Source organism: Diorhabda carinulata, chromosome 11, assembly GCF_026250575.1.
Source record: "Diorhabda carinulata isolate Delta chromosome 11, icDioCari1.1, whole genome shotgun sequence".
Lineage (NCBI taxonomy): Eukaryota > Metazoa > Arthropoda > Insecta > Coleoptera > Chrysomelidae > Diorhabda > Diorhabda carinulata.
Genome location: NC_079470.1, coordinates 3,563,180 through 3,589,567, shown reverse-complemented (window position 1 = coordinate 3,589,567; position 26,388 = coordinate 3,563,180). Strand labels below are relative to the sequence as shown.

Here is a 26,388-nt window from a genome sequence, read left to right as displayed (position 1 = left end):
AATAATTGGTTTTGCTCCTATCTACCTCCTTTTCCATGGTTCTGTTGCTGCTACCACAGAAGGGTTCGGGTCCCATGAAGAGTTTGTCTGCCCCTGCTTTAGCGAGTTTATCAGCTATTTCATTCTATTGTCTATACACCGCTTTCGGTTATAAGTATATTTTATTATTGAACTAGAAAAATATTTCGTAGATATAATTTATAAGGCACAACAACGTTTGCCGGTTAACTACTATTATTATAAAATACTCAACCAGTTAAATTTTCAGAAGTCTACAAAAAACTGAAAAAAAAATATTGATATTAAAATTTTTTTATTTTTGCATTGATGCTTATGGAACGTCCCAGTTTATCCTTTATTTCAAAAAGCGTGACGTTCAGATTTCAATAAAAGTATTATCAAACATTTTCTTGACATTTTGATGACTTGAATTTGAATTAATAAATAATTTTTTAAAAATCTGCTATATTTCTTAAACGTGGCAACGCTGCGGACGAGATTATGACACGCGCGAAATTTGAATGTGTACAGAAGGTATATACTTTTTACGAATATTTTTTTATAAAAAAAATGAGCTATAACATATATAGAAAAACGTAAACATTATATATTTTTGTCTTTACTTTCAAAGTAATTTTATGTGGCGTTGCCAAATTAATCTACACAGAGCACACATTTGACACGTGCGGTAAAGGTAGTACTACCTTAACAATTTCCTAATAATTTCTTCCTTAAATCTTTTCATTAAAGATTTCTTTAGGAGACAAACAGATTTTTTTTGTGTGTTTCATAAGGGGGGCGTAAGAATTTTTGAAGGGCTTGGGTGGGGTACGGCACAAAAAAGGATGGGAAACACTGGTCTGTACTATCTTGTTAATATTTAGTGTTTGTGATATTAATTTAATATCTCAGGAGGAGATTTTTTGCTGAATCTAAATAAAGATACGATTGATTACAATTTTTTAATAAATTTTCCAGGAAAACCTTATATATCCTTATAAAAAAATATATAATGAAAAAAGTAGGCAATAATCTAATAAAAAGTTTATGCTAATAGTCATATTTTTAAAAAGTTCAACCAATATTTTGACTTTTTTTCATCATTCTCAAATTAGTTCAATCTAGACTAGAAAACAATGTCTGCTAAATGAATCTAATTTTCTGAACACTTGTTTTATAAATTTTCATTTCATTATTCAAATAATCTTATATTTTATTGTGTTGTGTTGAAACTGGTAATGGTTCTAACAATAATGTCGATCGATTCCTTCATCTGTTCTTCGGTTATTGTAAGTGGTGGTGAAAATCTTATAGTACAGTCGTGAGTGTGTTTTGCTATCAGACCATTTTCTTTCAATTTCAAGCAAATGTCCCATGCGTCGACGATATCTGAATAAAAAAAAAGAAAATTTAGTAAAATATATTTTCAAATAATCATAGAAATTTAAAAAAAGGAAAGGATAAAAGGTGATTAGAGAGATAATGTTGATAAATAAGTGGATGAATATTATAAGAAAAAATGAAAGGGAAAACAATAACCAGAAGAGACAACCACTGGTAAATATTGTTCAAGAAGCAGTAGAAATGGTTTTGTCAATGTAGGTTTAAGAAGAAGCCAAAGTGAATGGACAATTAATGATCAAAAGAGACAACCAATGGTAAATATTGTTCAAGGAGCAGTAAAAATGGTATTGTCAATGTATATCTAAGAAAAAGCCAAAGTGAATGGACAGCTAATGATGATAAGAGACAACCAATGGTAAATATTGTTCAAGAAGCAGTAGAAAATGGTATTGTCAATGTAGGTTTAAGAAGAAGCCAAAGTGAATGGACAATTAATGATCAAAAGAGACAACCAATGGTAAATATTGTTCAAGGAGCAGTAAAAATGGTATTGTCAATGTAGGTATAAGAAGAAGCCAAAGTGAATGGACAGCTAATGATGATAAGAGACAACCAATGGTAAATATTGTTCAAGAAGCAGTAGAAAATGGTATTGTCAATGTAGGTTTAAGAAGAAGCCAAAGTGAATGGACAATTAATGATCAAAAGAGACAACCAATGGTAAATATTGTTCAAGGAGCAGTAAAAATGGTATTGTCAATGTAGGTATAAGAAGAAGCCAAAGTGAATGGACAGTTAATGATGATAAGAGACAACCACTGGTAAATATTGTTCAAGAAGTAGTAGGAATGGTTTTTTCAATGTATATCTAAGAAGAAGCCAAAGTGAATGGACAGCTAATGATGATAAGAGACAACCAATGGTAAATATTGTTCAAGAAGCAGTAGAAAATGGTATTGTCAATGTAGGTTTAAGAAGAAGCCAAAGTGAATGGACAGTTAATGATCAGAAGAGACAATCCATAGTTAGTATTTTATGAGAAGAAATCAAGAAGATGTAAATGTGGATGGACGTTATTAAGAGAAAAAAAATGAAAATAGTAGAGCTCAACCAAAAGTTACTATCAGAAAAGAAACAGAAGTCAAGCTTTGAAATATTTGAAATTTGAAAAAAAAATATTATACTAGAAGCAGTCAAGAATGTGACGAAGAAGTGGATGTACGTTAGAAAAAATAAAAGTGAAACATCCAATGGTCAGTATTTTATTAGAAGCAATCAAGAAATCGATTTAAATCTGGATGGACGTTATTAAAGAAAAAAATGATTAAGAGACACAACAAAAAGTTACTAGTAAATGGGAAGCAGTTAAGCTGAAATAGAAATAGGAGAAAGATAATAAATAAACCAAATAATCAGTAAATGGTCAATGAAAAATGACCAGAAATAAAACCAAATATTATAGTAGTAGCAATCAAGAATGTGACGCAGGAGTGGATGTACGCTACAAGAATAGTGAGCAAATAATAAGTTGAGATCAGAAAATCAATGGTCAGAATTATATGAGGAATAGGTAAGAATATGGCATATCACTTATACTATGAAGAAGTAAAAGAAAGTCAGTTAATGATCAGAAGACAAACCCATTGATTAGTATTATATTAGAAGTTGTTATATATACTAGGAGAATACTGCTCCGAGCAGTACAACTGATGAAGAAGTTGATGGAAATTGGAAGAAGTAAAAAGAGTGTTAATAACCAGAATATACAAGGAAAAAAAGAATTACAAATAGGAAAAAATAGAGAATCCGTCTCCCATATAATGAGAAAAGAAGAGAAAATGATATCAGATTGTTTTAGATGGTATTTTGATTAGCTGTGATAGTAATTTGTTAACAGAAGTCTTAAAGATATGTTGATGGAAGTAATCTAAGAGAGTTTCATTTCAATATTAATTATAAACAATCCAAACATAGTAATATTTGTTTTCAGTGTTTTAATCTAGCGTAAAACTGATTTTTTTTATAATTTTCACGAGAAGCTTACTTGTATTAATATCAATTGCATTTAAAAGTCCTTTTCCTCTAATAGTATTAACAATAGGATTTCCATTATTGAGTTTTTTTCTCAACTCAATTCTAAAAATTTCTCCTAATTTGAATGCGTTGTCGGCTAAATTTTCTTCTTCTAAAACCGCTAGTGCCGTTATTGCTACTTTACACGCCAAAGGATTACCACCAAATGTAGAGCCATGGGTACCTATAAAAAATTTTTAGGTTAAGGTAAAATAACCCACAAGGGATTTTAATATTACTTAAAAAATTTAAAAGCAAATTCAATTTAATTCATTCAGTCAGAGCATTTCCAGCATATTTGATAACTGCATCAGTAAATAGGCAAGAAATAAATTACAAGCAAAGAAGAATTACATAACCTCGTTATAATGTCGATTAAATTTTTTTTGAGTAATCATTTGGAGGTGAAACTACCTAAAAATGTCATTGATAAAGAAGACCTAAAACTATTCCTTCCATTTGAGGTTAGTTGAAATATATAGAGATCAATAAAAACAAATTATTTACTGCAAACTGATTCTTTTGAACTTTCTAATTGCGAATTTCGTTGGGATTATTTTGGCAAACAACTTACCAGGTTCCATGACTAGCATCACATCATCATCTGCCAAACAAGCAGATACTGGATAAACACCGCCTCCCAAAGCTTTCCCAAGAACTAAAATATCAGGTTTAACTCCTTCGTAATCTACAGCCAGTCTTTTTCCGGTTCTTCCTAAACCGGTTTGTACTTCATCTGCTATCCATAGGACGTTGTATTTTGTACAAAGTTCTCGAACACCTTTTAGGTATCCTTCATCAGGTATTTTGATCCCCGCTTCGCCTTGTATCGGCTCCACCATGAACGCGCAGACTAGAGGATCTTGAAGAAATTTCTGTTCGGAAGAAAATATTTTTAATGGGAAAAAAGTAAATCTATTAATCGTCTCATTATTTATATATTATTAAATTACTATTCAACTTTGACGTATTTGATACATTTTCTTATAGGTTAAGATGGTTTTTGTCGTAATTTTAAGCTTTGAATAATTAACATTATCAACAATTTGTCAATAAGAATGCACACAAAACACTTGCTTCAATCCCTTAGAAACTCTCAAAGGTAGAAATCACACGTGGTCAGATTGGGTGATTGCGGAGGTCATGGAAATATAAAAGACGGTATCACTCGTCTACAACCACGAAACTGAAACTTACAATGAATAAATAATATAACACTTTCTTTTTACCCAACAATATTGAAGCTTTAATCTTTCATAAGCAATTGTATAATTAGCTTTGAGTGAATTAGTGGATTGGAGGCATTCGTAGCAGTGCTGCCTCCAAATAAGGAAAAACAGACGAGGTACAAGAAAGAAGAGAAGGTAGACGTCCACCAATTTCAAAACAATATACTTGCAAGTACCGGCTGATTTATTTATTATTATTTAACTGTGAGCTATTTCTTCGGTGTTTATGATTGTAGTTTAGTTCCAGTTTGAGACGCGAAAACTTACTGTGATTTATACTTTTTGGACCAAGACATTTTGTCAACGAATTGTTTTCGTTCTCGTAAATTCGAACTTGTAAGTTTAAAAATGAGTAAAACCAAGAAACTATTGGTTGAAACTCGTGCAGTAATCGTTGGTGATAGAAGACGTTCAGAGTGGTCTCGAAAAAACTACAGCTGGTAAACGTATTGTATCAATCAGTAAAGGTGATCGATGACTCAATACACAAAAATAGCAGATTTCAGATTAGATCTAGCTTCGAGTACTACAGTGAAAAGGAGGTTGAGAGAAGCTGGCATTTATAGAAGGGTGGTACTAAAGAAACCTCTTTTAAGACGTCAAAATAAAATTGGGAAGTTGCAGTGGTCTAAAAAATTGGACGCACGAAGTGTGGTAGAGAGTTTTATGGTTGGATGAGTCAAATTTTGAGGTTTTTAGGTTAGAAGAACGGATGTTAGATCCATGTTTAATCCCGACTGTAAAACACGGCGTAGGCTCGGTGATTGTTTGGGGATATTTTGATAGAACCGCGACAAAAGACTTGAGGGGATTTTGAAAAAAGAGAAGGCTATAAAAATATTAAAGGAAAATGTAGTACGTTCTAGCCAGCATATGATTGGCAGAAAATTGATCTTCTAGCATGACAACGATCCTAAGCATTCCTCGAAGATGTGCACAGAGTATCTGAAAGAATTGGAAAGGAATAATGTACTGAAAGTAACGACTTTGCCGTCACAACTCGATTAAGTTGTTGTGGGACAAAGTAGACTGGAAAGTCAGAAAGCAGTGTCCTATTTCCACTTTACAACTTTGGAATATCCTGAAAAACGAATAGAACCAAAAAGAGAACCATTACTTGTTGAAATTATTACAGAGATTGTCAAAATTGTGCACCGAAATAATAATAGCGAATAAAAAATTTGTTAGTACTTATTCAATATATGATTTTGATTACTCTATAGAACGTTTTAAAGATTAATATCCATTTGTGACTTTCTCCTGAAAAGAAACTAAATCGAATCGTTTTAGAAACATCAAAAGATCAATATTAAATACCGGCGAAGCTCAACAAACAGTTGTGAAGCCTGTATAAACAGGATGAAAGCCGATGGTTGATGTATGATGATATTGAAACGGTATTTCATCACTAACTTTTCAAACCTGGTCAAACTTTTAACGACGATTTACTGTCACCAACTGATGCTAGTGAAGCAGAAAATCAAAAAGAATTGACCAGTAACAAATATAACGAGTCAAAACAAAAATTGAGAGAGTTTGGATGAAAAGTTATAACGTACAGCCACGTCCTTGCCCCCATGAAAGAATATAATTAATTAAGCGAAAAAAGCGCTTTCTGTTCATTTATATTGCTCAGTTCAAAAAGTGAGGAAAACATCAATCAAAACGGAAATGATAATTGTTTTTTCTACTAGAAATAAGTCTTGGAAAAACTCACTTCCAACGCATTCAAATCGTTGTACGGTACGCAACTAAACCCGGGAATAAAAGGCCCATAGTCTCGGAAACAAGAAGGATCTGTAGAAGACGAACAAGCCGCTAAAGATCTACCCCAAAAATTGTTTGCAGCGAAGATAATTTTGGCCTGATCCTTGGGTATCTTCTTTTTCCTATAACCCCATTTTCTCGATAATTTGCAAGCCGTATCGCCCGCTTCTACGCCTGGAATATGTTATGTTAAAAATAAGAATCAACAATAAAAGATAATCGATATTTACCTGTGTTCATTGGTAGCAGTTTGTCGTAACCGAACAATTTCGTAACAAATTCCGAATACGCCCCCAATTGATCGGAGAAGAAGGCTCTGGAAGTATGATGGAGTACGGTACTTTGATCTTGTAAAGCTTTAATTATTTTAGGATGACAGTGACCGAAATTGTTGGCGGAATATCCGCTCAGATAATCGAAATATCTTTTACCTTCTACGTCCCATACAAAAACTCCTGGAACATTCAAATTCAAACTATATACGAGAACGATTTTACGCAAGACTAAGTTTATAAGTTAAAAACAAAACGAATGTTCATAAAAAGAAAAACGGACAAAAAGTACGTACATGTTCTACATATTGTGGTGCTCTGCTACTAAAATTGATTATAGAAACCAATTAAACCAGAAGCAGAGAAAAGAACCGTAACAAAGAAGAATTGGAAAAAATTATAGAAATTTATGAAAAACGCTAACTAGAAACGAACCATTGATGCAGAGGTTTAAGACAAGATTTCATCGACTAAATTGGAATTACTGGAACCGTTGGGGATTCATACTGAGCACTCTGTAATCGTCTTCAGAGACTGAAGGTAAATTAAACATTTTGATTTTGGAATAATTTGCTCTGGTAGCTCTTAGTAGGCGGTAAACCCATGCTGGCCTTCTGGAAATTACCAAAGATCAATGTCCTTTGAAAAGCCAAACAGGCGCTTTGACGAATTAGGGTATGATTGCTAACAAGCCGAAGACGGAGAAACTACGGTGGCTTGGTTCAGGTGCTGGATGGAGACCGTCCCAGTCACCGCATCAATGAAATTCAACAGCTTTTCTTCTGTGAAATCGGTATTGTGTTTTGGCAAAAGTGCCGGTCGGAGCTTCGACATCATTGGAAGCCGAGGGGAGAAGGTAAGGATTTGCTATGATCCTTGCTCTTGGAATTTCGTCAGATTTCCCACGGGCATTGTTCGCGGGAAATAAGCGAAGTCAAGGTCCAAAGACTCCATGATGTTTTAACAGAGTGAGTTCAAAATTGTTATGCATTAAAACAATTGTTGAATAATCCTAAGGATAAAATACTAGATTTGGAAAAGAGTGGTTAGGTTATAAATTAGGTCTATAAAATTAGCTGTAGAAGTATTGTGACAGAAAGTATGTTGAGCAGACTACAAGATCCGTCTGCTGCGTCTGTAAGCATTTTTATATTTTAATTGGAATTTTGCGCTCTAGAAAGGGAATCTTGAGAGGTTATGTTGGTAACACGGATCGAGATTTGGGTCAGACAGATATAAACACAATAAAAATAAAGATTTTTTTTTAATTTATTCTGGCCATCCAAGAAAGAAGTTTGCAGTTTCAGAAGTGGGATGACTCCCGCAAGCCCTGGAAAGATTATGGACTAGTTATTTTGATAGATTTTCGGTTTGTTGCGACACATAGCCCATCGTTATGTACATGATTTTTTAATGAACGAATGAACTTATAATATTATGGAAAATCGGGACGATTATGATATTTTTTTCGAATCAAGACTCGACCAAAGCGAATCGCCTCCAGTGCTTAGCCCTCAAGTCCCGAATTTTGGGCATAGTGACCGAGTAAACGCTCAAAATGCAAATAAAACCAATCAGGGAAGTACTGACATGGCAAACATAGTGAACATGTTAATTCAACAAAATGCCCAGATGTTACAGATGTTACAAATACAAAACAGTAGGGCTACGCCCTCCAGTAGTTATCAAATTAAAAATTTTAGTATTAGCCCCGATTTATCTAAAACAATTGATAAATTCAGTGGTGAAAACGACATTAAAACTGTTAAATAGTAGATGAACAACGTATGTCTGACTATAGAAATAGGGAAAACCGTGTGTTAGAGAGAGAGCAGCGAGACAATGTGTAAGAGAGAGAGAGACTTCGTTTTTGCGCATGCGTAAAGTTTCGTTGCGCGGGAGCGCTGATATACCAGGTCGGTTAAAAGTCTTTGGGTTTTAAAAAATTATATATACCATTATTATTCGCTAATCTTGTAACATAAAAGTATAACGTATAAATAAAAAGAGATTTTTGTCAATGTAAGGTATCACGCACGTAATCGAGACAGATTCGTTGCGATGATATACCAGGTCGGTTAAAAGTCTTTGGGTTTTAAAAAATTATATATACCATTATTATTCGCTAATCTTGTAACATAAAAGTATAACGTATAAATAAAAAGAGATTTTTTGTCAATGTAAGGTATCACGCACGTAATCGAGACAGATTCGTTGCGATGATAACAGCGGGAGCGCTAATCTTGTAATATAAAAATCTGTGGTTAACTGATAGCGTCTTATTACTGAAATACAGTTAAAAGTAACGTATACCGGGTGACTTAAAAGTAACATAAAAAAAACAATAATAACAATAATAATTATTTATTTAAATCATTGATAACTTTAACTTTATAAAAGTATACAAATTCTCTAAGAGCATTGTGTAACATATCGTTTGGTGTAATAGAACAAAATGCGTATAAAATTTGCAAAGGACTTTCGGAGAAGGTATTTTATCATCCTCATCCAATTTAGGAGCAATGTTGAATTGATACCATGGATACATTATTGCTGTCTCAATATCACTGTGAGCAATTCCTAAAATATGCCCAATTTCATGAATTAATACCATAAGTAGGCTAGTCTGATCTTCTGAACTTGATCCATCCAAACTTAAATCCCACTTCTCATCAGCATCAATATGAAGCTCTATACAACTGTTGTCTTTTGGGAAATAAGCATGTGCCAACACCTTTCCGGGCCCATCAAATGTACTGGAGCACTCACCTCTACCTTGGCAATTTGCTCGAAAATAGTGCTTTCCCCGTACAACTGTAATAGATATATCGGGAGCATAAGGCCGTATTTTGTGTATTAATTCAAATTTAAACTTTGAACTGTTACTCCACACTTCAAAAGCCTTTTTGGTTACTTTAAGATATTCTGGAGTTGCCTGAGGGAAATACCATTTCAAATCAAATTTTGACCATTTTGATTTAACTCTAAAAGAATGATCATCGTCGGAAGCTGCTTCACTCACATTACATCTTGGTCTATTTAGAAGTTGAATTGTATTTTCATCTAATTCTCCCGTTGCAGGGATATTATATCTTTCTTGAAAACTCAACAAATAATCCTCAAGTTTAGTCAAATCATTTTCATTTGCGTACCCGAACCGGTGTAAATACTTCATAGCATACTGTTGGTCGACAACGCATAGTACTGGACATAGTACTGCAGCTAATATAATTATTAACATGATCTTCACTCTTCTGCTATCCTCAAAAAACTAATTTCCAATCACATTAATAACGGAATATATAATTTTTTAAAACCCAAAGACTTTTAACCGACCTGGTATATCAGCGCTCCCGCGCAACGAAACTTTACGCATGCGCAAAAACGAAGTCTCTCTCTCTCTCTTACACATTGTCTCGCTGCTCTCTCTCTAACACACGGTTTTCCCTATTTCTATAGTCAGACATACGTTGTTCATCTACTTTAAATTATGGCTTAATCAATTGGAAACGACTGCGACTTTACACAATTGGCCTGAAGCTTTTATTTTTCAGACAGCAAAAAGCAATTTAGAAAGGGCTGCGAAATTTTGGTTTTCTGGTAGAACGGAAGAGTTGAGAGACTGGAACCAGTTTAAAACAGTTTTTCAAAAGACTTCGTATTAATATTTTTAGACAGTGTTGCCAGAGTTATGAGCGTTGCCGCATTCATGCCGATTTTTCGATATCGTTGCTTATATGAATTATGTAAAATAAATATAAGAGTAATAAATACAAAAATAAATTATTGGATTAGTGTGACAGTATAATTTTGAGTGTTGGTTTAGTAGTAGTATGTTCAGTAGGATTTCATTGTGTAGTTTCATAGATGTGGTGTGTGGAAAACAATACAAGTATGAAGAAAAACATGGGTTAAATGTGGCATGTACCAAAATGTCGAAAATTTAATAAAAAATCAAAGAAATAACAAAGTTGTATTATATCAACTTAATATTTAACAGTACTGAAAACTAATTTACCTTCTCCTTTCGAAAGGGCCACTGGTAGAGGGTGGTAATTATGAGCAACATATTTTTCTTCCCTCTCGATAACTTCCTGAGTACTTAGGGCTCTTTTGTGCGCTTTTGTGACATTTTCAATTTTTTCAACAATTCTCGCGTATCTTCTACATACCGGTAACATATTTTTTTTATTAACTGAAATAAAAATAAAATATTCGCAATTATGCACGCGCATAAATTACTTTATCCAATTTAGTCAATCAAGTCAAGACTTTTTGTATTCAGTATCAGCTAATAAGAAAGTATGTGACTTCTATAACAAAATCGTAACAACTTTTTTGTTGGAGTTGTAAATTAATTATTTTCGAAATTTTGGGCCCTATAACTCATCGGGATTACAACTTGCTATAGAATAAATTGCCACCACTCGTTATATTTTGGGTTACCCTAAACGCCTCTGCTCTGTGTGGGTTGTTAAAACAATGATTATACCACTAATGATGTACTCAACAGAAACAATGATACTAACAAGATATAATGACGAAAAATTGAGAAGAACTGATTAGTTCTGCTGCTAATATATCGTAAAAAAATCAAAATTCACTGAAATAAGTAATTAGAACATGATTGGAGCGAAGGAACATAATCTATAGCAAACAATATGATGCAATGGAATCTCAGTGGTAGAGAAAAGCCGCAGGTCTAGGACTAAATTGTTAAAAGAGGTAGACGAAGACCTAAGCAAAGTAGAAGTTAGAAACTGGAAGGAAAAGATAGAAAACAGGAGATTGTGACGGGAAATCCCAGTGCCGATCAAGGTCTTTCTGTACTGTAATAAAAGCAGTCAGCCATGACTTTTATAAGAAAAAAAAATTCCACCGTTGATTGGAGAATAAGCGTCAATCGCTGGGACCACTTAGTACATCGATAATAGAAATAGAAATTCGATATAGAAATGTGGCAAAACTTCTCGAATGCTTGGACATAAATAAAACCACTGGCTCCGATGAAATACCACCAACAAGTCCGCTATGTAAACTCTTTTCTCTATCATATAAAAAAGTTCTCTTCCCTGCAGATTGGAAACTTGCTCGATTTCGGCCCATGCTAAAAAATAGACGGTTTTCAACAACAAACGTCCGATTGCTTTATTTCAACCATTGCCAAGTTCATAGAGAAAGTCGTTAAGCAGCAAATCTTGAGATATCTTAAGTCTGCTAACATCATCAGCGACCATCAATAAGGCTTTCGTAAACGTAGATCTCCTGGTCTATGTCACCAAGTATGGACTGGAGCTATATAGAAATATGAGGAATCTACAGCAATCGCACTGGACGTATCGAAAGCTTTTAACAGAGTTTGGCATGTCAACCTTCTAAATAAATTAAGATTCAACGGCCCTCACTTATCGACTGGCTTAGTTGCTTGCAATAAACAACCAAAGGAACAGATCTTCACCAACAATACCGATTTTAAAAACATTCTGGAGTTAGATGGAAGAAATCTGTTTGAGATTAATGCAGCAAGACCCAGACTGACACTGCAGCTCAGGATTTGGTCCTGTCTGGACATAAAATATCACCAGCGGCGTAAATTCGCTTGTTGGGTGTTGAGGTTGGAAGCAATATGTCCTGGCATAGTCACGTGGCTCGATTAGCTAAGGCAGCTTTACAAAAACTTGGAGCTCTCTTTAACACCAAAAAGCTATATACTTTGCAATAACTTCTAATCCTCTACAAGGCCCAGATTTTCCATCTTTGGAATATTTGGAGCACGGTTCCCAAGCATAAACTGAGGATTCTCGACTCAAAACAAAAGAAAGCAATTTGACTTATAAACGATGCAAAGTTGGTCAGAAACTTGGACAGCTTAGAGCGAAGAAGAATGGTCGTTTCACCGATACTACTACTTCGGAGCTGTCCAACATAATCCCACCTACAAGACCTACTTGACAGGCAGACGTGGCTTATCACCGAAGTCACCTGCAGATGCCCAGAACGACAATTTATATTTGGAGAAGTACAGGCCTCTGGAGTTAGCTACCAAGGTACGTCTAAAGAAGTTCAAGATCAATATCCACAGGCAGTTGCCACTCAAATTAATGGACTGTGATATGATTTACCCTCTTGTGCTTGCTCTTTACATAAAAAAATAAGCGAGAAGATATAGAGGTGGATTTACCCTAACAAGAGGACATAGAAACCATTTTTGCGGAGTAACCTCACTAGGGGTGTTTAGTCATTACTATTAGTATCTATTCGCCCTCAATTTCTGTAGAAAAATTTACTAATTCACCTGATTTGGTTCGTTCCGAATACTTTTTGTTTCCAAGCATAAACCACACTCTAAGTTAAAAATAAGCACGCTCGTATATTACAACGAATGACCATGTACATGTTATGTTAGAGCCGGTTAAACACATAGCATAAAAGCAATTTATAGACATAAAACAAACACTTAAACCAACTGTTGAAAAAATATATAATCTACAAAAAAACAACACTTATGCGATTATGATTGTTTAGAATAAAAAACATCCTTGAAAAATAATTATGATTGTACCTAAAAATAGATTTTCCAAATAAACATAGATCAAATGACGTCCAGAACTGTTGCTACCTTATACAGGCAGTCAATTTGAACATACCACCTTCCATATTTCCAGAGGCGTAGCGTACATATGACTTACGAGGGTTGCCACTTAAATTTTGAGATAGACAAACCAGATAATATCAATAAACGCATCAACTACTTCTTCAGGTGTAGAAAAACGTTGACTTCGCAATTTATTTTTGATCTGTAGGAATAAAAAGAAATCATTGGGTACAAGGACTGTACGGCGGATGACACATCAATTCGATGTTTCGACTGCCCATAAACGTTTTGTCTTCTGCGATTGGTTTCTCTGATCCGTCTGGCAAACAAATGCTGGTGTAACATTCTGAACTAACCCCTCTATGTTGATCTTATGGAACGGTGGCGATATATTCAGTATTCCGAAAAAATATACCACCATTTGCTTCGAAGTGCACCAATCGATTTAGGGATTATCAAATTATGCGGTATCCAACACTAACAAATCCTTTTGACAGCCAAATGCGATTGGAATTGAGGACCAAGAATGCCTCATTATCACGATATGCCACATGACGATCTGGCAATGTCAATTCACGTTTAAAATCGATGTTTTCTGGCACAACAGCCGATTTTCGACGACCTTCACGAAATTCATTCAGCAGCGAACTGCGACCACGATTAAATTCGGAAAACCGATGAAACACGATGGCTGTGGAGATGGTGCTTCATCACCAAAAGTCGAAGCGAGTTGATCGGCACACTGCTGTCGATTTAATCCACGTCGAAAGTCATAGAAAATATTTGCGATTTAATGTCATTTTTTGATCAAGATGAATCTTTCAAGTATATGTAAACAACTCAAATAGCACTCGTAGCACTTTATTATGGCAATGTCAAATTTGACATATTCACATCAGTGTTGCCAATCTCGAAACTTAAGTAGCAACCCTCGTATTTCACATGTGTCAGACATAAATGATTAACGATTATGAAAACAAATATCTTCGGTTTTGCATCGACAAGAGTTTAATCTATTCCTTGTTGTTGCTTATTCAATAGATTTAGTTATTCAAAGATACTCACAAATTCTTTACCGTCGATTGTTAGGTTGTCAGGTTTGTTGCTTAAAAAATTGAACAGTATTAAGTAAGATGGTTCAATTTTGTTCTTTAACAAATAGCTTGAAGAGACTCTTAAATTTAGCATTAGCTTTAATAGCATAAATATTATTACAGAATAATCTGAATATTTCCTAAAATTAGAAACAGTTCATCTCCTAATTCTGATTCTAATTTGGATTTTTAAAAAGTAGTTCTACTTTTACTGGCGAGTTTCGCTATCAAAATTATTCTTTATGAAGGTAAGCTGGAAAAATGGAATATTTAGAATAAAATTACACTTTTTTATCTTCATCTGTTTAGAAGTTATAGGAAAGTTAATTGGGTGAAAATATAATTAAAAACCCGGTATATTCATTATATTTATTAATTAATTCATACGAAAATACTCGAGGTATAATTTGAAAAAATATCTCAACTGACTACTAAAAGAAGTGCCCATCATATTAGGACCACTCTCTGCAGAAATGAATCAGCGAATTTTGCTTTTTGTATATTCTACATTTAGTCCATTAAAATGTTACAATCTTAGTACCCTTACCTTGCGTTTTTCTGTGGACGCAATTTTATTTTACCGTTGTGTGTGTTTGAAAAGCTATTTTTGACGATATCTCGGAAAATATCGTATCTATGACACTTTTTGCCATTAAACGCGAATTTAAAATTGGGGCAGTACACCGGGTCACAGCTGGTTGTGTGATAATAAAATGCAATAGTTTTGTCACAAAATTTAGGAGTTTGAAAATGGGCTATAATAATACAATCGAAATGGCATTGTAAACGAGGAATTGTTTATTTTTTTGACATGTAAATGTTGTCAAACATGAGTAGAAAAAAGGCCTCAACACACGAATTTCATATAATATTTATTCTACTAGCAAAAATGGCATCAGCCCGACTTGAACTTGGGACCTCCCGCATGAGAGCCACTACACTAGAGAGACCTTAATAATACGTTTTTTACTGCTTAAAATATGTTTCTTTAACCACTAGTGCGAAAATTAAAGTTTTACGCACTCGAAAGTGCGTGTAAAGCACGGTAGTGAAAAAAAGCATTTATAATTCGGTTCTACAGATACCTAAGCCTTACAGTTGGCATTTTTCAGAGTCAAAATATTTCACGCAGAAGCATTTACCGTGTTGTAGCCGAATCTGTAAATGAAATACCATGTTTGAAACTCCCAAAAAGTGAAAAACCACAAATTATTATCCAAAAAAGAGCAGAAAGACTAGTAAGAGCAAAAGACAGAGTCAGGGTTTCCGTAAGAAATTTACCGAATAACATACTTCAAAAAGTAAGTTGAACCTGGAACCTCCCGCATGTGAGTCACTACACTAGGGAGACCTTAATAATACGTTTTTTACTTAATACTGCTTAAAATATGTTTCATTAGCCACTAGTGCGCAAATTAAAGTTTTACGCACTCGAAAGTTTGTGTAAAGTAGCCGAATCTGTAGATGAAATACCATGTCTGAACCTCCCAAAAAGTAAAAAACCAAAAATTATTATCCAAAAAAGAGAAGAAAATTACCGAATACCATACTTCAAAGAGTATTATGGGAATTAGCAAAAATGGTAAAAAATACTAAAAAGGCGAAAGTTTGTGATGGACGATGAAAAATACTTCACACTCTCCAATTCGGAAATCCAAGGAAACGATGGTTTTATATAAATAATATACAAGAGTGCCCTAACAATTAGTCCATTGCAATGTTACAATGAACCTTGCCGTGTTTCTGAGGACACAATTTTATTTTATCGGTGTGTGGGGGGAGGTCAAGGAAAGCTTTGTGGGGCTCCACACCTAGTCCCCCGACCGCTATCTTAAATAAAGGGGTGAAAAGCTATTTTTGTCGATATTTCGCGAACTATTGTCCCTACAAAAAATTCGTAAAAATATAAATTGTGGCAAATTACTTTGCCTACAATTTTGTCTATGATATTTTTTGCCATTAATCGCGAATTTAAAAAGTAATGAGCAAAAAAGTGCAAAAATTTTGTCAACAATTTCTTTTTTCGTTCAATAACTTTTTTTCTTTGATTTTTCAATAAAATTACCTGAGAACAATCTTTAAGATCGTTCTTTAAGGATTAATTTTATATGTTGATTTTTTGAATTCCACTCATGGGAATTCTAAGCAGGTAGAAAAGGTCCAAATCACCGTTTGGCGACAGGTTTTGATTTTTCAAGCAATAGCATTCTAAAATCAAAAATTCAATTACCTTATCATCACTAGCTCTAACCCAAGATGCAGCTCGTTTCCAAGGTGTTCGAGTATATCACCTGGTCCAGTCGTGACTTGGGAGATATCAAAATCCTGAAAATTGGGGTTGGAAGAATCAAACAAACAGTAGTTGCCAACACAAGTTTCCAAGCCTCCGGCACCTCCGGAGCTTATGAAATTAATTTTCTGCAGATGTAAAGGAAATTGTGGAAGCATATAGGGCTGCAGAAAAGCAGACCTCAAATGTTCTGCAGTATGTCTTCATTGTTCTGGCGAAACTTGCAGCAACATCATGGAAATATCGAAGTGAATAGAAGAAAACGAATTAGAAAATGAACTTCCAACTATGACAACAATTTTAACTCCCGTCATCCCCCCAACCTTTACTTTTGACACAGATGTAGATACTGATCCTGAAACTCAACCTGGACCATCAAAAAGAACTAAACTAGATCATGTAGTACAAAATGCCAGATAAATTTAACAACTTATATGTGGATTAGGCCTACAGGGGATACCACGTAAAAAAACACGCCTATGGACTCTACTTCATAGGTGGCGGGGAAAAGAGTCGATTAAAAATAATAAATTATATTTATATTTGGCACAATGTGGTGAACATTGACGCGCCCTGGCACTTTTGGAGCGCTCTATGAGCCACAAGAATGAGTGGAATGCAAAAAATCCACATATAAAATTTATCCTCGAAGAACGATGTAAAGGATTGTTTTCAAGTAATTTTATTGAAAACTCAAAAAATAAAAAGTTATTGAACGAAAAAAGAAATTGTTGACAAAATTTTTGCACTTTTTTGCTCATAACTTTTTAAATTCGCGATTAATGGCAAAAAGTATCATAGACAAAATTGTAGGCAAAGCGATTTGCCACAATTTATATATTTACGAATTTTTTGTAGCAACAATAGTTCGTAAGATATCGTCAAAAATAGCTTTTCCCCTCTTTATTTAAGATAGCGGCCGGGGGTCAAGGTATGGAACCTCACAAACTTGGGGTTAAGCTTTCCTTGACCTCCCCTCACACACATATAAAACACGGCAAGGTCCATTGCAATATTTCAATGGACTAATTGTTAGGGCAATCTTGTATATTATTTATATAAAACCATCGTTTCCTTGGATTTTCCGAATTGGAGAGTGTGAAGTATTTTTCATCGTCCATCACAAACTTTCCTTTTTTTAGTATTTTTTACCATTTTTAGCTAATTCTCACAACACTCTTTGAAGTATTGTAATCGGTAATTTTCTTCTCTTTTTTGGATAATATTTTTGGGTTTTTCACTTTTTGGGAGGTTCAAACATGGTATTTCATCTACAGATTCGGCTACAACACGGTAAATGCTTCTGCGTAAAATATTTTCATTTTTAAAAATGCCAACTGTAAGGCTTAGGTATCTGTAGAACCGAATTATAAATTTTTTTTCAATACCATGCGTAGGGTACGTACTTTACACACACACTTTCGAGGGCGTAAAACTTTAATTTACGCACTAGTGGGTAAAGAAACACATTTTAAGCAGTAGTACGTATAAAACGTATTATTAAGGTCTCCCTAGTGTAGTGGATCACAAGCGGGTGGTCCCAGGTTCAAGTCGTGCTGATGCCAATTGTGATAACATTTTTGCTAGTAGAAAAAATATTATATGAAATTCGTGTGTTGAGGCATTTTTTCGACTCATGTTTGACATGTTAAACTTCTAAATTTTGTGCCAAAACTATTGCATTTAATTATTACACAGCTAGCTGACCCGGCATACTTCGTACCTCCTCAATCGATAAATAAAAAAACTAAACTTTTGTTTAAATAAAATAAAATTCAAACAAAAGGAATCCTTATTTATTAAAAAAATTCTCGGTATGAATGATGTTGCTTACTTACAAAACAGAATTTCCCTGAAATACTGGCTATTCATAAGCTTTCAATTTGATATTGACAGACACACGCAGTTATGATACAGTCTGTTAATCAATTTGAAGTTTTGTTTGTGGTGCGTAAATAAACAAAGATGACGGTTTACCGACGCACGAACACGCGACGCATAATTTTCCATGCGCGAAACAGGGAAACTCCAGGTTGATTCCGCAAACTTCCAACGACTGGCCTTGCGGTTTATTTATGGTCATCGCAAAGGCCAGACATACCGGAAATTGTAAACGTTTAAAATCTAATGGTAAATCTGTTGGAACCATCGATATACGCGGGATCAAGACATCCTTTCCTTTGTATTTTCCCTTTATAATTGTTGCCTCAATGCGTTATTCATCACCTCTTTCAGAGCCAGGCTTGTTCCATTGCACAGTCGAGGTTGATGACAACTAATCCTACTTTTAACTGCAAATTGTGAGGTGGTAATCCATGCTATTCCAGTGAATTTAAAAACTTTGTGGGATAATTGATTACGTCATCCTAGTTCATAGCGGTGTCGACTGATTTGAGGGAAACTAACTGTCTCGGAAAAAAATTCTGAATGGTCTCATTAAGATCCTCGATATCTTTATTTTTCGCCGCCAATATTGCTCGTTCACCCAACCAAATATGGTTATTTAACTGTTGCGTTATATCTGGGAATACACGCTCCCCTTTTGAGTCTGTGATGTGACAGAAATCTGCGCGTGTTGTGATGAATCCGGTCGTGGTGTCCACTGCGACTTTATTATTTCCAATGTATAACAACTGCTCCGCATATACACTCCTCAAAGATAGAAGGATGCACTCTTTTTCTGAGGTATCGATAGATTTAGAAGATAGATCGACATATTAGTTGGTTGTCAAATGTCAAATATTGTGTTCCGTTCAGAAAAAACAAAATTGTTTTCATTTAATCCCGAACGTTTCATGTTTATTCACCTTTTAAACCTTGTCTAGACTTCCACAAATAATTCAAGACCAAAATTAGCCAAATCGGTCCAGCCGTTTTCGAGTTTTAACGAGACTAACGGATAGCAAATCATTTATATATGGGTATTCGGCAGATCGTTGAACATAGGAAGACGGGGTTTTTTCATTCTTGCTCAACCATAATAGCTGTCTTTTCTCTCTTTGACTCTCTGTGGAATGTTTAAACTGGTAATAATGGTAGTGTTTCATTCTAGCACGCTTATTATCATATCTTTTTTCTTTTTCACTTTTGGAGTACCACGAGCCCCTACATCTCGAACGTAACGATGAAAGGATCCCTTTTTAGTTGAGACACAACTGCCTCTGCGATCTTACGTGCTCTCTGTGCTTACCCTTGTTTATACCTACGTTTTCACTTTGTTATCACTATCAGTCATTTTGTTAAGTTAAGTTTTTACATGTTGTGTTACGTCTGTTTTTCTTAAAACGCCTTCATTTACGAATGAAGAATATGCGGATATTTTGATAGCATACGGAAGTGCTAACTGGAATGTGCGTGAAGCGCGTAGAATTCACCACCAACCGACGACTACCCAGTCACCAGACGTTTTCGAATACATACCGGCGTTTACGTGAAACTGGCAACCTACACTCTCAAAAATCGCGAATCAACGTCAGAGAACACAATGTTCGCATTGACGAGCAAATCCTTGCTAGTTTGACGCTGACCCTACCAAAAGCATAAGACGGGTAGCTGAAACATTTGGCATAGGAGTATGGAAAGTGTGGTCTGTTCTACGGCTTTTCACTACACACCAGTTCAAGGTATGTACTTACTCTTAGACACGCTCGACTTCTTGTTTTTTCTCGTTTGTTAATAATGCATTAATTTGTTTCGCAAAAGTCAACGTGGCTGCAATCGTGCAAGTAAGCATGTAGGCAGCGCCGATCTTGATATTCGCCACAGTAGTTTATCTTTTCTTTGAATAATAATTAAGCATTTATGTTATGACAAAACTAGATAAGCGTAATAGCAATTTTGTTCCGTAAACAATTAATTTAATTTTTGTTTGTTCCAGATCTCGAGGATAGCGATTTTGAGAGGCGTGTTAATTTTTGCCGCCATTTGCTCCATACCGATGTAGATGATATCAACTTTCTAAGAAAGATTCCTTGGACTGATAAATCCAAATTAGCCAAAGAGGGAATCGTAAACTATCACAATTTACACTACTAGGCACCAAAACTCGCAAACCCACACGTCAAGAGACATACAGCTTTCCAAAGAAGATTTAGCGTAAATGTTTGCGCAGGTGTAATCGACACAACCGGTTAATAGGGCCGTATTATTTACCCGACAATTTGAATGGACAAAATTTCTGATGAATGACCTACCTAAGTGGATTGGTAGGGGTGGTTCAATTCATTGGCACCCGCGATCGCCCAACCTTACCCCTATCGATTTTTATGTCTGCGGAAGGGCCAAAGATTTAGTATACACCACAGTTGTCACAAGCCGTGAAGAATTGATTCATCGGATTGACGCTGCATTTGAAACAATGAAACAAGAGATGTTGTGGAAATACGCAGCCGATGCAGAGCTTGAATAACCAATGAGGGGCGCCAATTCGAACAAAATTTAAATTAAATGATGATTTTAACTGATTTTAAAATGAATAATTCAAGTTTTGATATGTAGGTTCCATTGTTTTAATCCTTGTAACTTTACTTGAAGTCGAATTTCGTCGAAATGGTCCAACTACGTAAACAAAATTACAACTCCGGTTAGGAAAAAGATATTGAAACAAATTACATACCGTTAGAAAGCCTACACTCTAGCGATGTTTTAAAAAAATCAAAAGCTTCCTATCGCCACTATTTTTTTTAAACGCAACGCAAAGTTGAAGTTTAAAAACTTTTTTAACTTTTCTTTGGAGTTCGGGAGTCCACAAGTTAATTTTAATTTTTATTGGCCATGCCATTCACCAATATTCTAATAAAGAAAAAAATTTGGGCCTAGCTATAAAAATAAAAAACTTACAGGGGGTACGAAATTTCTAAAAAATAAAAAAAAATTTATAAAAAGTTTTTTTAAGACCTGGATTTTTTTTATTGCCTGAATAGATAGAAAATGTCTTCCTATGTTCAACGATCACCCTGTATATATAGAATTGCTAATTATACTAATTACCAAAAAAAGTTGCAAATAAATAGGAAGAAAACTTCAATTAAATTACGAATTACTCCGCTTTATTTCCGTATTTAATATCTAAATCTAGTGAATATTCCTTTTAGACAAATCGAAGCTCAATAGAGACTGCGTTGAAAAAAGAAAATGATAACTTCTGTGTCATCATCCAAAATATCACAATTATTGTACCGCTCCCGTATATCTAATTATAAATAACGATGTCAAGGTAAATATCTAAGTACTTATAAACAAAATATTCTTACCTAATTTGTATAACTCACTTCACTAATTACAAAAAAAATAGTTCTGTTTCTAAAATGAACTGTAATTCCTTCTCGTTCTCAAATTCAACTCGGCCTCAAAGTTGAACTAGTCTGGTAGACAACACGAAGAATACTCATACTCAAAACATAAACGACCTTGAGTTTGTTTAGATGTACCTTCTACAGTTTTTCAGTGGTAATAATTCAGATGTTTGTGTTTATGTGCTATGAACGTTTCTAGTTTGTTTGATAGCTAGATGACGTTCATTTTCTTTTAAATGGAATGTTAATTAATTAATTCCAGTTTTGACCTTCATTATAAAAAAGCAGAGGCGTATCCAAGTGATAAGTTAATCAACGTATTGCGTAAATTTAAGGTAGAATGTATCAGATTGGGTCAACAAGTTCATTTGGTATTGTTACATAAATCAGAATAAATCAATAGTTTGTAATGAAGTTAAGTAAATAATGTATCCGATAAGAAATAATGTCGACAAAATTTTGTTCAATTTTTTCAAACAAATTTGAGTAGTTGAAAACAAGAATTTTATTGCAATATTTCCTTTCCACTATGGGTTTAAAATAAATTTCAGTATTCTTGTTAACTGAACATACAGGGTGTGGCACGAAGATATTGGAATAAACTAAAAAATAACTTCAAAAATACGCAGTTTCAACTTTATCAATTCAACGAAATAAATCTAAAAAGTATCTATGGGTTCTTCTTAACATCATAGAAAAGCTAACAATGGTACATACGAGAAAGTCGATTGCTTACCCCACCGCCGCCATTTTGACGTAGATCATCTGTTTTCTTAAATTACCTAATATTGAAAAAGACTGCTAAAGGTCGAAACGTAACATTTTTACTTCCCTTTAAACAAAACTAATTATTTTCCTAATAATGCCCAAAATGTCTTTCGTTTCGGCACATCTACTTGTGTGAAAAGATATCGCAGCTATAGATAGACGGGCAGAGGTAGTAACAACGCATTTTTTTGTAAAAAATATGCAAATATGAATTAAAACAGGACATAGAAAAGAAATAATGAAATGTTGTCGACTACAATTTCAATTAACTAAGTACATGAAATTAAATAAAGTGAATATGATATAGTAAATGAAATAATCTTATGAATTGCATGACTTGTAGAGTAAATATTTCACCCTGTTTCTTTAAATCTCCATATAAACTAATTGGCATATTTAATTAGTACCAACGGTACTACCTGTTAGGTGTAAAACCGACTTGATAGAGAAAATATTAAGTTATATTCATGAATCTCACCGTAAGCTTATTAATACAGAATATACTAAGATTAAAGCAATTTTACGTACTTCTACAACACCAGATACAACAACATCACAACACTAACCAGAAACGATTATCACACCTCAGTCCATTTAAACTAAAAACGTTGCACTAGATTTGAATCCTCTTATTATTCATAATTACCCAAATTTTATAACTAATTTAAAGAACTTCATTAAACTATAACAATAAATCTTTGAAAGATTTTTTCATATTGTAGTGTTCATGATTAGTTAGTTAAAAATAAAATCTTGATCTAACATAACTGTTTACATATTATCGTTTCGGATTTGTAAACGTCATATATGATAATAGGATACATTAAAAGTAAAAACCTCAGAGCTTATCACAACGCGTTGGGCGGGGCTTAATTGGCGCCAAGCTTAAATTATTGAGCGCTTAATTTAAATCGAATTTGTGTATATCGAGCATTATATTATAAGAACTATAAGTAAAAAAGAATCGTGGTCTACCGATTCGATCATTTCTATTCCAATTATGTGTTTGCTTTATATTGTTTTAGTTTAGGTGAGGTTAGGTTAGATTAGGTTCGGTTAGTTAAATGTTAGGTTATTAATGTTTAGGATTAATGAGCTTTATATTTGTATATAACTCCTATATTCTTAATCGTAACAAAAAAAGTGTATAGCAAGTTTAAGCGATTCAACCTAAAAAAAGGGAGGGGAGGAGTATTAGATACAAATATAAATTGTACATTAAACATAGACAATTTTATTCAACCTAATCAAATCTAACCTGACCTTACCTAAACTAAAATAACATAAAGTAAACAAACATTTGAAAAAGAAATAATCGAATTGGTAAACCACAATTCTTTTTTACGTATATTTCTTATTATAATATGTATAACAATAAACTATACTTCATTGACAAAATTTTATGATGTTTTATAGACAATGTTTATATACAAATTTCATTTAATCTTGGCGCCACCCAACGCGTTGTTCTAGGTTGAGAGGTCTTTACTCTTATTGTATCCTAGTCATATTAGGCGAATTATGCAACACATTATACACCCGAAAGAAAAGTACTCTGTTTTCCATTTTCCATTTTCATCATGTTTGATTATTTCAAGTGGAGTTGAGAAACAAAAATACTGAGATCAAACAATAATATAATATTTTATTGAGAACTGAATTTTTTTCAAAGGATATTAAGTTTAACAAAAACCTGTAAATAGAAACACAGAGTAAGCTTACTGCCTCATAAGAGTTATTTTCTAATATGAAAAAGTTTGGAAAATCTTACGTAAAATGATCCGAAGGTGGAGAGTATTCAAATTTCACAACATTATCAATTAACATAATATAATAGATAACCTCCATATACTGAGCTATTGATTTATTCAATAAAAATATTTTTTTCTGCTATTACGGATAACGTTCTCGAGGGGTGTACTAACAAACTTAAAAATGGTTTCTATAATTTTGTTTTACAATTTTGTTTTTTTTTTCGGTAATTGATCAATAGGTTCTAAAAGAGAGTTTATACTCACAAATACAAAAAGCAGACTTTATGTGTAACGATTTATGAGTTTATACAACTTGTATAAAAGTAATAAATAAATTGTTGTTCGATTTTAATTTTTTATCTGAAAACTAAATTGGATTTGCTGGATTGTTGATAACCTTTATATCTGTAGGATCACCAACGAACTTCGATATTTATTATGCGTAAAAAAATTAAATACAATGAAAGCACTGAGTGTTCATAACATTCAAAAAGTTTCTATGTAGCAATAAAAATTAGGGTAATGATCCAGAGCAACGCTAAAAAGCTTCCTAGTGACAGGTGACATTGACATACGTGAAAATTATATTAATTTCATTCATCAACATCAAATCGAGTTTGTATTTATATTTTTTCTTTGATTACCTGTAAAAACCGATTATAAGATATAGCGGGTTACTAAAAAATCTGGTACTATTACTTCGAAGTAATAAATAATAGTGATGATTAGATAAAATCTAAGTCAATATAGAAAAAAATCCAGATAAGTAAACAAATCTTTCGATGATAAATACTTTAATTGTGTACAATTTTTATTATATAGTTTCAAAATAAAATTTGTGAATAGAAAACATTTTGTAAAATTTATATACGTATTCTTAAACTTACCTGTCCCAAAACAAATATATCACTATATAATATGTCAAGTAACTTTCTATTCTTTTATAAGTAGTAGGCACTTAATTAAAAGTCTACTCTTAATCTAATCTAATTATTTACCATCTTTGAAGTATATTTGTGTTATATTTTTATAATGCTTCTCGTGATAAAAAAGTGAACATGCTCCTATCAGATAAATTCATTTACAAATAAATAATAAAAAAATTATAATCTTAACTCTTTGTCGGAAACAATTTCAGTAACCCGAAAAAAAGTAATTGAAAAAAAAATTGATCTTGTCAAAAATAAATTCTTGTCTGTTTGATCCTTTCATAGGAAAGAACAACTCACTATTCAGAGAAGATGCAATTAGAACAGACGAAAATTTAGGTCAGAAATTAAAAATTAGATAACAAAATCACAAAACTACAAATAACGAAAAATTTTTGTGCTATCCTCCTAGAGAAAACAAAGTAATACTTAAAATAAATTAGAGTACAAATCTATAAGGAAATAGTCAAATCAAAACAAAAAGTTTTGAAGGTGCCCTCTTTGGATTTCTAAAACTACCCAGTTTTAATTTCTTTGTCTCTTTTTTATTAAAAGTGCTCCAGAATAATCATTTATGGATGAGAAACTGCATCTTCAATATCCATTGACTGATGCAAAACCCTAGAGATGTTGTTTTTTAACTTAAGAGCTGAGTTTGGAACTTTACAATCAGTTATAAGGTCCTCCTTATAGAAATCATGTTTAATAATTTGTGAGATTCTTGGATTTTCATTTTATGAAAGCTATAATATATATAATGCATTGTTAGTGCGTGAAAAGACTGTTTTTTCTATTACCACCAATTCCAATCAACTTCCCGTTGGGGTGGTAAATAACCCTTGCTCTCCAGGTCATGATAAGGGAGTTGGTGAACGCATGAGGACTACTGAAAATGTCTGGAATGATCTATAAAGTTCTAAAATGTGTTCAATTATTGCGATTGATTTAGAATATTTTAAACATTTCTGGAATGATCTGA

At 33.5% G+C, this 26,388-nt stretch overlaps 1 protein-coding gene across 5 annotated transcripts; it reads right to left on the bottom strand.

The window, feature by feature from the left end:
• Nucleotides 1-948: 948 nt before the first annotated feature.
• LOC130899738 (ornithine aminotransferase, mitochondrial-like) lies at nt 949-25,449 on the bottom strand. Of its 5 annotated transcripts, none has more exons than XM_057809915.1 (7): nt 25,368-25,449; nt 10,704-10,880; nt 6,644-6,868; nt 6,364-6,587; nt 3,992-4,292; nt 3,389-3,601; nt 949-1,389 (listed from the first exon to the last, which is right to left on the bottom strand). In XM_057809915.1, exons 2-7 carry the CDS (start codon nt 10,864-10,866, stop codon nt 1,214-1,216), a joined length of 1,302 nt encoding a protein of 433 aa, XP_057665898.1. In that variant the 5' UTR covers nt 10,867-10,880; nt 25,368-25,449; the 3' UTR covers nt 949-1,213. The 5 variants fall into 5 exon arrangements, with proteins under 5 accessions (XP_057665898.1, XP_057665896.1, XP_057665900.1 ...); XM_057809913.1 differs by lacking the exon at nt 25,368-25,449 and adding an exon at nt 23,255-23,528; XM_057809917.1 differs by lacking the exon at nt 25,368-25,449 and adding an exon at nt 23,293-23,526.
• Nucleotides 25,450-26,388: the final 939 nt, after the last annotated feature.

Coding starts and splice junctions, on each gene's coding strand:
- LOC130899738 (XM_057809912.1), bottom strand. CDS start 13,020: ATGCTTGGAAACAAAAAGTATTCGGAACGAACCAAATCAG. Junction 6,588..6,643: donor ACTGCTACCAATGAACACAG/GTAAATATCGAT, acceptor AACATATTCCAG/GCGTAGAAGCGGGCGATACG. Junction 3,602..3,991: donor GATGCTAGTCATGGAACCTG/GTAAGTTGTTTG, acceptor AATTTTTTATAG/GTACCCATGGCTCTACATTT.